This window comes from Oreochromis niloticus, linkage group LG15 (assembly GCF_001858045.2).
Source record: "Oreochromis niloticus isolate F11D_XX linkage group LG15, O_niloticus_UMD_NMBU, whole genome shotgun sequence".
Lineage (NCBI taxonomy): Eukaryota > Metazoa > Chordata > Actinopteri > Cichliformes > Cichlidae > Oreochromis > Oreochromis niloticus.
The window spans coordinates 20,339,147-20,352,704 of record NC_031980.2 but is presented as its reverse complement, the minus strand read 5'-3'; the positions used below and the strand labels follow the sequence as shown (position 1 = coordinate 20,352,704).

The 13,558-nt window shown below is 37.2% G+C and overlaps 3 protein-coding genes across 3 annotated transcripts in view; all 3 read left to right on the top strand.

Annotated features, from left to right (window-relative positions):
- Window positions 1–4,403, top strand: part of LOC109194817 (uncharacterized) — a 71,463-nt gene extending 67,060 nt beyond the window's left edge. The window contains exons 6-8 of the mRNA XM_025898681.1: window positions 527–619; window positions 696–724; window positions 3,939–4,403. Coding sequence (XP_025754466.1) covers window positions 527–619; window positions 696–724; window positions 3,939–3,962 — 146 coding nt within the window. The 3' untranslated portion in view covers window positions 3,963–4,403. The remainder of the gene's footprint in view (window positions 1–526; window positions 620–695; window positions 725–3,938) is intronic.
- LOC109194820 (uncharacterized) overlaps window positions 1–13,558 on the top strand; it is a 183,095-nt gene that overhangs the window by 104,557 nt on the left and 64,980 nt on the right. The gene's annotated exons all lie outside the window — the stretch shown is intronic.
- The window catches only part of LOC106097797 (uncharacterized), a 37,808-nt gene continuing 29,652 nt past the window's right edge, over window positions 5,403–13,558 (top strand). Inside the window, exons 1-8 of the mRNA XM_025898678.1 lie at window positions 5,403–5,550; window positions 5,747–6,088; window positions 6,246–6,530; window positions 6,639–6,713; window positions 6,796–6,870; window positions 7,374–7,460; window positions 7,535–7,563; window positions 7,715–7,771. Of these exons, the coding sequence (XP_025754463.1) occupies window positions 5,490–5,550; window positions 5,747–6,088; window positions 6,246–6,530; window positions 6,639–6,713; window positions 6,796–6,870; window positions 7,374–7,460; window positions 7,535–7,563; window positions 7,715–7,771 (1,011 nt within the window). The 5' untranslated portion in view covers window positions 5,403–5,489. The remainder of the gene's footprint in view (window positions 5,551–5,746; window positions 6,089–6,245; window positions 6,531–6,638; window positions 6,714–6,795; window positions 6,871–7,373; window positions 7,461–7,534; window positions 7,564–7,714; window positions 7,772–13,558) is intronic.

Genomic DNA, 13,558 nt, shown 5'->3' with positions numbered 1-13,558 from the left:
ATATTTTTATTCCAGTCGTTTCATTACATTTATGTACATTTAGCTGAGTGACAGTCAGACATGTATCCTACAGGAAACATAAGATGGAAACTTTTGGTCTGAAGATGTTTTCATTTTTGTATTAAACATAATAATCTGTCTCTGAATATCATGGCTGTGGGTGGAGATATATTTATTCATTTAATCGTGTTCTGTCAGTAAAATCACGCGTCTGAACTCAAACTTTTCTGTTCCTGGGATTTTCTTTTCTTTGTGAATAGAAATAAACTGATTTTGGTTCACATAATGTGAATGAAAGTGAATGTCTCTGACATTATACCAGCTGACTTTTTAAACATGGCAGCCATCTTTAGTCATTTTCCATATTTTAAACTAGAAAATGCTTTTGAATTTGAGTGCATCAAATTTTAACTTTATTGTGTACTTTACATTTAAAATATTACATAATAAATAAGTAAAATAATTTAAACAGAAAACTGCAAAGAAGTCATGTGAATAATTAGAAGTTTTGATTCACTTTTTTCAGATTTTGTATCTTTGAGGTTCATAATTGTCTCTGTGGGATTGGCAGCACTTTCAATAACAGCTGTGACAGTCAACATGTGGACAAAAACTAAAGGTAAATTTAATCATGAGAAGTTTGAATGATTTTGAATTTTCACTTTAATATTAAATTGACTTTTTTCTCATTTTAGGGAAGAAAACACAGATGGATAAAAACACAGTAAGTACAAAACTCAGTAATCCAACGTAACAAAAACTTCTAAATGTTGTATTTCTGATACTGTAAACGACATTTCAGAGATTATTTTGAATTTGTTGAGCGAAATGTGGTTCAGCAGACGACTGAGAGTCAGAAGTTTAGAAGTGAAAGGTTGTTGGTTTGAACCCCACATGTGAGGGTTTGCTTTGGGAAAGTGGATCATTGATGCTGTCATCTGCCTTTAAATTGTCACTGAAATTATTATTAAATATTTGTGATAAAGTTGTTAAGCTTGTCCCAACAGCTGACACACTGAAAGAAAACCAGCAGGATGCAAAGCAAAAGAATTTGAACAACAAATCACGAATTAACAAAACACGACGCACCCCACTGCGCAAGGTGACGTCAGAGTGACGTTTTTATACGTCAGTCCACTGAAGGGATTGTTTTGGAACGCCATCTTTTTTCAGATGTCTACTAAACATCAAGTGTTGACATCTGTATGGTCTCCGTGTACGGGCTATTTATAGTCCAGATTTGGTTGTGGACGACTTTTCAACGTCAAACTTAGACTCACTTTAGACGTCATTTTTATGCTGCTTCTATGAGCTCTGTGGTCCCATGTTTCCAGAGGGTGGAGGACATGGTTTCTATAGGCCACCAGCTGATTTTTCTGTAGCTTTATTTATAGCTTTGTATGTCTCCAGTTATCATCTGTGGCTGAGACAATGAAATGAAGTCATTAGAAAATGATCTGGAACAGTATGCCATCTGAAATTGGACCAGTTCATACCAGTTATGTATGAAGGAATGCAGAGAGGTCAGCGAGCATCTTCAGGATGGCGAGGGATCTTGAACTAAAACTAAAGTGAGCAGCTGCTCGGTGGATTTCAAGCAGATACTCCAGTTCATTCATACACACTTCTACAAACTTCTCATACTTTCCATCGCAAATTCTCACAGTCCAGCTACCGATCACAACCACATTCAGTGCCTTTTACAATCATGAGCTCTTCATAATAAACAGGATACTTGTAAGAATAAACCACATATAATGGAAATGCTCTTTTAAACTTATTAAACACATTGTACTCATTTTAAAAGTAATTCCAATTTTTTTTCTAAACACTTAAACCTTCATTTTTTTATATTTTTAGAAGGAATTCAAAAAAGTTTAATATTTTAACACATTTCAATAAATGACCGTTTTAACATGGTTACAAATAAGCTGATTAATTGAAATAAATGAACTAGTTAAAAAAAACAGGAAAATGTCAAACAACAAAAAACAACCCACATGCACTGAATAAATAAATACGCTAACACATAATAAATCATGTTTGTTTATAAATAATCTGTATTCATATGTGTCATGTTGATAACAACAATGTTGATATTTCTAAATAAAAAAAATGAAATCTATTAATCATGTAAATTTCCTGCACCGTCCTCAGGTGGTGGTGAAGGGCTGGGGTGGGGACTCCCTTGCAGTCTTGGGATGTGCTGCATTTTGTGCTCATGGCTGCAGGTGCTCCTGGTTGGTTGCTGGGCTCTTCTTCCACTTGCAGGGCCTGGAGCCCTGGTTCCCTGTGTTGCCCAGTTTTTGGTTGGGTCTCTTCCTGTCTGGGAGTGGTTTAGCCCCCCTTGGCTGCTTCACTCTATGGGGTGGGTTGGCCTGCATCAGTATGTCCCGTCTGTGTCTCAGGGGCTCTTCAATGCCTGCAGGCCCTTTTTTGGAGATGGGGGGAGGGGGGCATCAATTGCTGGCTGAAGCTTGTCTCAGACTCAGACTAGTTTGTTAGTTTGTCCTTTTTGTGTGTGTCTACTGTCAGGTGTGAAAATAACTGTGGTTGGGATGCAGTCCCATGACTTGGGACTCATCTATATGCTCTCAACTGGTATTTGCAGTGGGAGCAACAGGTGCTGCCTCAGGCACTGTGGTGCTCTGAGTGGTTGTCACTGCAAACTCAGGTTAGCAGTTGGTTGCCTCCTGTGGCGGGGTGTGGGGAATGGGGGCGCTTACTCAGCCAATTGTTAGCTGTCTCTCTCATTCTTGGGGCAGTCTTCCAGCTCCCAGTCTTATATTTCCATTAAGTTGTGCATGTGCGTGTAGGAGATTGTGCAGATAAGTGCTTGAGGTAGTGACGTGTGTGTGTGTGTGTGTGTGTGTGTGTGTGTCAGTCCAGTCACCGAGTGTTCAGGAGTCTGACGGCTTGAGGGAAGAAACTGTTTTGCAGTCTGGCAGTGAGGACCTGAATGCTCTGGAACTTCTTGCCAGAAGGCAGCAAAGTGAAGTGTGTGTGTGTTAGGAGGGGGCGTGGGCTTCACAGACCGCAGTGGGTTGGGCCATTCATGTGTCTTTGCTGGCTGTACTGGGCAATGACCCACCCCTCCTTTTTAAATACAACGTAACAGAAATAAAAAAGTAAACAGGTCAAGGAAACAGAAACAAGAGGAGCTTGTAAAGAATTTGTAGAGCTCATGTTGGAGAAGCAAATGTGTTTGGCACAACATCACATTCAGATCATGATTCTGAATGCAAACACTCTCAGACAAGACAGGATTTAAAAGAAAGAAAATGCATGTTTCTTAATCTAATCTGATATACTTTATCTTGTTTCTACTTATTTGACAGGAACATTATGATAGCAGCCACTATCATTCCCACGATATCATACAATCTATTGCCCCGAAAATCAGAACAGAATTAGGAAAAAAGCCTTTTAAATTTGCTGCCCCTGTTTCCTGGAATAATCTGCAGAAGCGACTGAAAATGTTAGAAATGGTTATGTTGTAAGTCCATCTTAAAGAAAGGAGAGAATAACTCTTTTAGTCACTGTGATTGTTTTTAATGTCGCTCTTAATGATCTGTTGTTGTTGTTTGTAGGAATATTGTATTTTTTTTAATTGTTATGTAGTTATGTGATGCATTTGCTTTTGACTTTTGCAGCCATGATCCCTGGTCTATCCTGGAAATGAGATTTTTACCTGGATAAATAAAGGACTAATAATAATTTATTTGGCAGGTACATTATGATAGAGGTGAAGATGTTCCAGTCAACTATGAAAATGTGGGAAACTCTGCTGTTTCAATCAGACTGCACTGATCAACAAAATCACTGCTGTTATATTATCAGTATCATCTCATCTGGTTTAAACATTAAATATCTTAGATATGATGAGTCCATTTTGACTTCTATGTTAATCTATGTTATGTCTATGTTAATGTATTCAGAGCTGTCAGCCCTTCTGTGACTGAATGATGAGTGTCGGATACTCTGGCTGCTGCTCGCCTCCGGCTGGATGCTGCAGCATGACAAATTCATGACCAGGTTCATCCTGGGATTTAACATAATGAAGAGCAGCTGAAGCCAGTTACGCTGCACTAATGCTGGGGTTATTATTTGTTAAAACCATATCTTGCTGAATGCAGTCATGTCATTTTAACCAAGTGTGTGTGTGTGTGTGTGCGTGTGTGTGTGTGTGTGTGTGTGTGTGTGTGTGTGTGTGTGTGTTTCATGGTATTTTTGTTTTAGTCTGATTGAAGATGTTTTTATGTCCTAACTATCTTGTATTTTTTCCAGTGTGCGTTTTATAACATGTGTTTAATGATCTTTAGAATCTGTATAAATATTCTGTTTTGTTCATGTTAATTTGATCTCAATATTAAGACAGATTTCTATCCAGTTTCAGTGTTTGCTGCAGGTGAAACTGTATTTATGCAAAATAAATTATTAATTGTCACAGTTTAGGGCTGAACTTTTTTTTAATGTAGTACCCTTTTCTGTCCACCAGAGGTCCTCAGTCTGTCAGTTTGTGTACAGTCACCTGTTAATCACACCTGCATCTCCCAAGGAATTTCTCATTCCTCTCATTTGTGCCTCCTCATTTTCTGTCCTGCATCCTCCTGACTGTGACTCATAAAATATAAATATCCTTAGTACACCATGATGAGAGGATATTGTAATTCCCCAAACTCATTTTTAGAACAGAGGAGAGAAGAGAGAGATCCATTTAGTGGTTGGTGAAACAAGACAAGTCAAAGATGGACAAACTGAAAAATGAGAAAATGGGTCCAAATCAGAGGCTTCATCAGTGTTTTAATCATTTGTGTTTCTGATGTTTATCTATTAATACAGTCAAAAGTCCAGAGCTCTGCTGCTGCTGCGGTTCTCACATTCTCACAGAAACACTTCCTCTTCAGCTCTCAGAAAGAAATAACTTCATGTTAACAATGAGGAAGAGGAGGGTCTCAGTCCACTAACATATCTTATCTGCTGTATTTTCTATAGCTGCAGTTGGATATCTTCATGTCTTAGACATCAGCCTGCATGTAGGAGTTTGACGCTTCGACTGTTTGTTCTTATGTGCTGTCTGTTTTCTAACATGCTCTGTTAAAACAAAGAGGATGGAAACATTTATCTTTACTAACAATCTTCACACATTCATCGTCCTCAGTCATCTTTTTGTTTTCATGGTGTCAAACACGTCATTGACACAAATGGACACAATGTGCACCTGCTGAGTCTTCTTATCATTTCTCTTTACAATAGTTTTTCTTTATAAAAATGCATTCATGAATTTCAGAGATGTAAATAGCTGATGAACCCCTCTATGAAACATGAACATCAACAAAACAGGGAAAGAACAGATAATTACTAAAGTTGTGGTGAGGATGTGACGACTGACAAATAACAGGAAGTACAAACAGTCTTAAAGAGTCAACAGTTCAGAGACTGTGACAGTCGAGATCGAGAACAAGAAAGAAGTGAGACAGAGAAGCACGATGGATGAATTCAGATGGATTCAAATGTTTTTATGTCTGATGCTGATGATTCAGATTGCAGGTAAGAATACAGGAAACATTTTAATAGCAGTCAAACTAAATATTGTTCATATTAATACAGTCAGTAACCTTTACAGTAAATAAGACAGCTGAGCATGCTCTGTTTATAAACTTGTGTCTAAAATGATCTTCACTCTGATTGTAAAAACTGCTGTATTCTAATTTATTTTCATATTTCTCTTCAATCTTCTCAACAGTATCTGTAAATGAAACATCCATGTTTATGAAAGTTGGAGGTGACGTCACTCTGCTTTGTCTAAATGTGATAGATGAGCAGAATAACTGTGATGGTACTACGTGGACGTTTGCTTCAAGAAACAAACCAACAGCAGTAGAGCTGATCACACTTGGACAGATTGGTGAAGAAGCCGAAACTAAATCAGACAGACTGAGTGTTACAGCGAACTGTTCTCTGCTTATAAAGAAGCTCACAGTTGAGGATGTTGGTTTTTATTCCTGTCAACAATACAAAGTCGAGGAAACACCATCTAAACACACTCTGGTTCATCAGTCTTTGGTTCATCTCTCTGTTATTACCTGTGAGTATTTACATCAAAATAGTTTTAGCTCAAACTCTTGTTGAAATAAAAACATTAATCATATTTATAATAATTAAACAATAATCAGTTAAAGTGATTAGTATATCTGTCCTAATACACGATTTTGTCTTTCACATTATTACATTATGTTCACCAGTGACTGAACATAAGGACACTGATATGGTGAAGTTAAGCTGCTCTGTGGTGACACATGCAGAGTGTCATCACACAGTGAAGTGGCTGCTTAGAGGTCAAGCTGTGGACAAAGAGAACAAACAAATAGTGACTTCACAGACTGACTGCTCCACCACTCTGTCTATTCTGAAGTATAATTATTTATACTCATCAAGTCATAAAATACTGAAGTGTGAAGTGACTGATACTAAAACAGGAAAAGTGCAGCTGTTTACCTTCAGCCATCAGACCTCAGGTGAGGAAACAGGTGAGATCATGATCAACTATTTAATACGACTAAAATCAGCTAAAGTTTGAATTTACAACAGATGAAAAACATGGAAAAGTTTTATGTTGTGTTATTTCATTTATTCAGGTGACACAAAAACAACAAAGAAACCAGCCAGAAAAACTGAAACAACAACAACAATTAAGACGCTTCTAAAATCAGGTGATGTTACTAAAATTAAGTTGACCAAACAAAAGAAAAATACATTCTCTCTCTCTCTCTTTTTTTCAACTTCTAATTTCAGATGATACAACAGCAAAAACTGTGGAAAGTGAAAGCACGACAGCAAACAACAAACCGTCAGGAGATTCACAACATGGTAACTCAACCATGTGCCTACAAATGAAAAGTTAAAAATATACTGTAACATATATTTGACTTATTATGTTTCTATTTTGGTTTTTATATTTTTATTCCAGTCGTTTCATTACATTTATGTACATTTAGCTGAGTGACAGTCAGACATGTATCCTACAGGAAACATAAGATGGAAACTTTTGGTCTGAAAATGTTTTCATTTTTGTATTAAACATAATAATCTGTCTCTGAATATCATGGCTGTGGGTGGAGATATATTTATTCATTTAATCGTTGTCTGTCAGTAAAATCACGCGTCTGAACTCAAACTTTTCTGTTCCTGGGATTTTCTTTTCTTTGTGAATAGAAATAAACTGATTTTGGTTCACATAATGTGAATGAAAGTGAATGTCTCTGACATTATACCAGCTGACTTTGTAAACACAGCAGCCCACTTTAGTCATATTTTCCATGTTTTAAACTAGAAAATGCTTTAGAGGCTTTTTGTTTTTCTCCTTTTGCCAGGTGTCCTGTGGTTCATCATTCCAGCTGTGGGTTTGGTCTCACTCTTGATAGTTGTTGTGTTTTTCATCAGATGGAAGAGAACTAGAGGTGAGAAGATTTACAAATAAAACTTCTATAAGTTTTCAAGTGAATGTTAAAGTTGACTTTTTGTGTCTTTACAGGAAACAAAACACAGATGGATGAAGATGCTGTGAGTTTTACTATAAATAATTAAATGTTTCTTCAACTGACATTAAATAAACAACAAATCCGATCATCTCTGAGCGGTGTTAACAAGAACTAAGCTGCCTTCACAGACACAGTTTACCACCTGATGTAACCAGATTATGTCTGTTTTTCAGGGACTGAGTTTAAACCCTGCAGAGACTCGGTCTGCTCCTCAAACCAGTCAGGACTCGGTGAGATCACACACTACACCCAGAGCAGAGTTACACCCACCTATTCTTTAATGTGTTCTCTAAATGTAAATGCATGACACACTGAGACTCTGATGCTAGTATTACTATATTATACATCAGTGTGACCTGAAAAAACTGCTTAATACAAAGACGTAAGCCTTCAGATTTGCAGAAATGGAGGAACTGAGGACCTACGGATGTAGTTGAGAAACACCCACTGCTTGGCTGTGACTTCTGAACAGATTAGAAAACTTCTGAAGAAACTACATAAAAACAATTCCGCTGAGGACTTGTGCTATCCAGCTGTCTGTCATCCTGAGTCACATTTACAACATGAATCTGAAGCAGGACAAGATTCCAATGTTATGGAAATCATCCTGTCCAGTTCCTATTTAACACCATCAGAGCTTAACAACTATCAAGTTTCCTCGCTCACCTTCTACACCTCAGGATCTGGATTATATGCCACCTACACTCTGACAATTCTACAGTGGTTCGAAGTATTTGAAGTATTATTAATTGTAACAGCACAGAGCACTAGTGGATGATTTTGAGGAGTGGTCTGGGAGGAATGATCTGCTTCTGGATGTGAACAAGGCCAGACAGATGGCAAAAGACTTCAGAAGGAAGATGATGGCTACATAACCAGTGTTTATCCTGGGAGGGTATTATTGTCTGTCTGTCTCTGTTTCCCCTGCGAAAGACTGGCAACGTCTCCGGGTTGTACCCCGCCTCTCGCCCTATGATAGCTGGGATAGGCTCCAGCCCCTCTGTGACCCTGATAAAGATAAGCGGAAGAGAATAGATATATGGAGTATGTTGATGTGGTGGAGGAGGTACAAGCATCTGGGCATCCACATCTGGCCATCTTCTCTAACAGACTGATTCAGCTCCACTGCACAAAGACTGAAACAAAAAACATTTCATAGCGCATGTGATCACCTTCTATTATAAGCAACAACAACAACAAAAACAACAATAATAATAATAATAACAGATAACAGATGACAGATAGATTAATGTTAGATAGAATCATAATAATTATCTCATCATTGTTGTCCATGTGTCTGTATCTTCTTGTCTTCACTGTGTAGGCGGATCCTGAAGTTTCCTACGCTACCATCAGCTACAACAAGACCACGAATAAAGTTCAGGTAAGATTTTGTCTTTATGTATTATTTATTTATTTACTACATTTATATACAGTATATATTTTTTTATTTATTTGGTAACATCAGTAACAAGAGCTCACAGAGAGCACAACCCCCCCTGAAGGGCAAGGGCTATACATCAGCTATTACAGCATGCAGACCTTTTATGGATTGTTTATGCTGATGTGAGCATAGTTAACTGAGTCCTCCTGCAGCAATCATGTGAGTAAGTACAAAAAATTTGATGGGCGACTTGTTCACTGTAAAACAGAACTTCATAGAACTTGGTGGAGAGGCTGAGCATGGGCAAACAAAGAATCTGTTTTTTCAACAATTTCTTTGAAACTAAAAATAATGTATTGAACACAGAAGCATGTGATCTCTAAGTGCTCTTCCAGTACTTCCATCAAACCGCTTATCCACTTCAGGGTCACAGTGTTATGTCACTCTTGTTTTCCAGGTTCGGGGTGATGATGAAGGTGATGCAGTGACCTACAGCACCGTGAAGGCTCATTACTCTTCTGCTGCAGCCACTGCTGATCCCAGCAGCCTCTACTCTACTGTCAGTTTCCCAGTCACATAGTTCAAGTTGACAAAAAGGACTCGCATTTAAGTTAAAGACTAATTTTGTGTTTGCATACAACAGATTGATAGCAACATGCTAATTAACATAAACTATTAGATAGATACCATTATTATAACAAACATTTGGTTTCAAATCCAGAATCACGTCTTTATATCCTCCATTAAAACTATGTAAATAAATGTAAATAGAAACTTTCTTTTCTTTATGAAATCAGACCAGTGTGTTTCCATAATGTGATCCAAGTGTGAATATCTAAATGTACCCACATAAGCCTTGTATAGATATTAATGATATAGTTATAAATTTATATTTTACGATATTTTACAGGTAAAAACTTTTCTGCAAACATTTGTATATTATTAACATATTTGCAGCTTAACAAAAAATAAAAGTTGTTCCTGGTTAATTCAGCAGAAGACATGTGGAGGTTGAAATTTCATTTAAACCTTGCTTACACTTGCAGTTCAGGTTAATTAAAAGCATTAAATTTACCAAGTAATGATGGCAGCTGACCTACTGAATGATTCCCAGCATCCAGTGTCACCAAGTGTTTGTATCTGAGTTCTGGAGTAATGCTGAGCCTCATTTCATACAGATTATTTCAGTTACGGACTTTTGGTGTCCATTTTAATGACTTCACTGTTCCAGTGTTTCAGTTTTTGAAGTCTTCTTATTATGTTTTTTAATTAAGAGTTGGTGTCTATTTCTTTCTGTGTTTTAGGTCCCTTGAGTTTCCCCTGTCTCATCTACATCCTTTAACCTCTTTGTTATCATGTTTAGTGCGAGTACTGGCTGTAGCTTTAATTTTTTATTTCCTGTTTTACTTTGAAGTTTACTTTTCTTTCATGTATCGCATTAGTCCTACTTTTTATTTTTGTTATTTCTCACTCTGCCCTGATTGTCTTCATCTGTGTTTATCCTCAACCTCAACTAGTCCTCAATGTATATAAAGTCCTGTCCTCCCCCTTTATCTTTCCCTCATCATTTGTTGGATCTTGTGATTCGGGTTTCTTCTTTAAGTTTTGTTCAGTTCCTTCCACATTCATCCAATTTTGTTTTTGTTACATTTTAATATGAGCAATTTTTAAGTCTACTGTTTTCTATTTTATTTCTGCACATAAATAAACATTTATATCTTGTAACCCATTTTTTTGTTATTATTATTAATACAAATTTATGCTACTAATCTCTTGTCACTATTATAACTAGCATGAAAACCACCTGACATTGTGTAAGTCTGTGTTGTCCCAATAGCTCTGATACGTATAAGGATTTTCTCAAAGGATTTCTATATAGCCTCTTGATTTTAAAGCTTGACTTGATGAGCAGTAACACTGGGATTTACCACTGTAAGGGCAAATTTCTTTATTCTATGTATTGATAACATATTATAACAATATCACTTTGTCACTTAGGATAGCTTTACATCTGTGTCTTATGTTTCCACACACACAGTGAGGTCATTGTGAGGAGGTCAGAGAGATCCAGGCGCCGTGTGTGGGGGTGTTGGACAGAGAGGTAGTGGGGGCCTGGGGTTTGTCTGTGGGAGGCAGGGAGGTGACGGCAGGGTTGTAATTCTTTGAAGGGGAAGTTTTCCACAACAAGCTGAACTGAAGGTATAGACTCACGTGATGTGTTGTGTAACGTTTTTTTCTGTGTGTGTATATAAGAGATCAGGGCGGCGGCCATCATTAGAGACCTGTTTGGCGTTTGACCGGAGCGTTTCTCTCCATATTGCAACATGTAATTAAACCCACCTCAAAAAGTCACTCACCAGGTGTTTGTAGTTTATTCACAATTTCCACGACAGCCAGCCTGAATGCATTTTAGATGCATCCTGAAGCTAGATCAGTTTAGTTGCAAAACTCATTGATAAAACCAATGGTCATTTTTTTTTCAATTTCCATTACTGTAACTATAAAATACTGAAGCTGTAAACCTTTGTGGATCCTTGAGCTGTTAAATGAGCTTTGTAGTATTAAAATAATTTATATAGTGAGAAACTTGTTCTTAATTAAGTGGCCAATTTAGACATGACCTTTGCCAGTACTGAGTCAGGATGATAGAGCTAACCACCAATCAACGACAAGATTCAAACAAGCCATTAAATTACTTATGTAACTAAAAATTCTGAAATAATTTATTGTGGGTATTAAATGAAATCAACCACAAAGAAAAACATCTTTTTTTATTATTTATTTCTCCACATGACACAGAAGTTGTTCAACACTTTACAAACATCCGTTTGGATTTTGATTTAACAAAAAAAAAAAGTTCAACACTAGCAGTGTAAGAAATTACTGACAGTTACGGAGATTACCCCAAAATCATCAAAGACTGTGCTCTGAGGATGTTTGTGCGTTTCCACTTTCAGTTAATGCAACACATTTGTAAACAAAAAAGGGGAACAGGAAACAAACATTTCATACAACAAAGGTGTCACAACTCTGAAACAGACTGAAATCATGATACAAACGTGTGCAGTAAGTCGTATCGTACCGTTATACCCATGTAGAGCTGGAATGATGAAAGTTTTCAGATAAACTAGAAATATATTAGAGACACAAAATTTGGCTTTTGTTCAAGAAAAACAAACCAACAATCGGATTGTTAGATGTGGTAAAAATATTTTTTTCTCTGTATTTTGAAATTTTCTTTATAAAAACCTCGAGCTGTGAACCACCATCGCTGGTTTTCAGAGCACTGTGCCAACCCAAACAAACATCTGATGAAGCTGGTCCAGTAAATTGGTCTAAACGTAAAAATGTGCACATTCAGGATTTATCCCCTTTGACATCCTCATTGGTCCCTTTAAACATCATTAATCAGATGCAGCACCTGCAAATTTTACTCGAATACCAAAAATATATATAAAAAATATATATATATATCGATAGTATTGAAATATATATTGTGCCACCGCCGTGGGGCAGCACGGTGGCACGGTGGCACGGTGATTAGCACCGTTGCCGCACAGCAAGAATTCCACTATCAGGCCGGGGTCTTTCTGTGTGGAGTCTGCATGTTCTCCCCGTGTTTGCGTGGGTTCTCCCCGGGTACTCCGGCGATTACATCAAACACTGGCATTTCCTGGCAGCTGGACTGCTACATGACCCACAGTGTTCGAAGTCACGGTCCAAGGGCTTTGTGTTGCATTTGAGTTTTGAATCTTAGTTTTTTGTTGTATTATTTGAGTGCTTTACTTCCCCGTTCCTGCATTTAATTTTCTTGAATTCTTGGCTTTTATTTAGTGTTGGTGCCTATTTTGAGAATTTCTTCTTGTGTTTCTAGTTCCCTCGTGTTCCCTCTGTCTCATCTATGTGCTTGTATCCTCTGTGATCATGTTTAGGGTGAGTCCTGTCTTTTCTTTATTTCCTGTTTTATTTTGATGGTTAGTTAGTTAGTTTTTCAATAGTCCTCCTGTTTAGCCAAATAAAATAACTCTCTTTGCTCTGTTCTTCCTGCATTTGTGTCCTGTTCACATCGACTCCATGACATTCACTTGTCAGTCTTCTTTTCATTAAATTTCATTTAATTTAAGTGTATATGTCTTTTAACCCATTTGTTTAACATCTTTCTTTATTGAAGAGAGATATTTTATATTGTATGAAATCACTAAACTGATCAACCAAAACAATAAAAGCACCTGTTTATTTTATTATTTTTTTATTATTTCATTTAGGTCTCCTCTGTGCCTGAGTGTCTTATGGGTCCAGAATGACCACTTGAACTGTGTCGACTGTAGGCCATGTGATGGTGCCTGTGGACTGAAGTTTTGTAGTGCATTGTGCAGATTGTTGGTCAGACTGGGATCTGGGGATGACATTTTATAAAAGTCCAAAGAAACAGGAGAAATTTATACAAACTAGAGCAATATATACAAAACAAGAGAAAAGGCACATATTAGAGAACAAAGTAGCACAAAGGACAGACTATACAAGCTCCCTTTGCATTAGTAATGTCCACTGTTTCATTGCCAGCTTTTAGAATAGTTAAAAATCAATTTTGACTTTAGGTCAGGATATGAGATGGATGGGGGAAATTTAAACA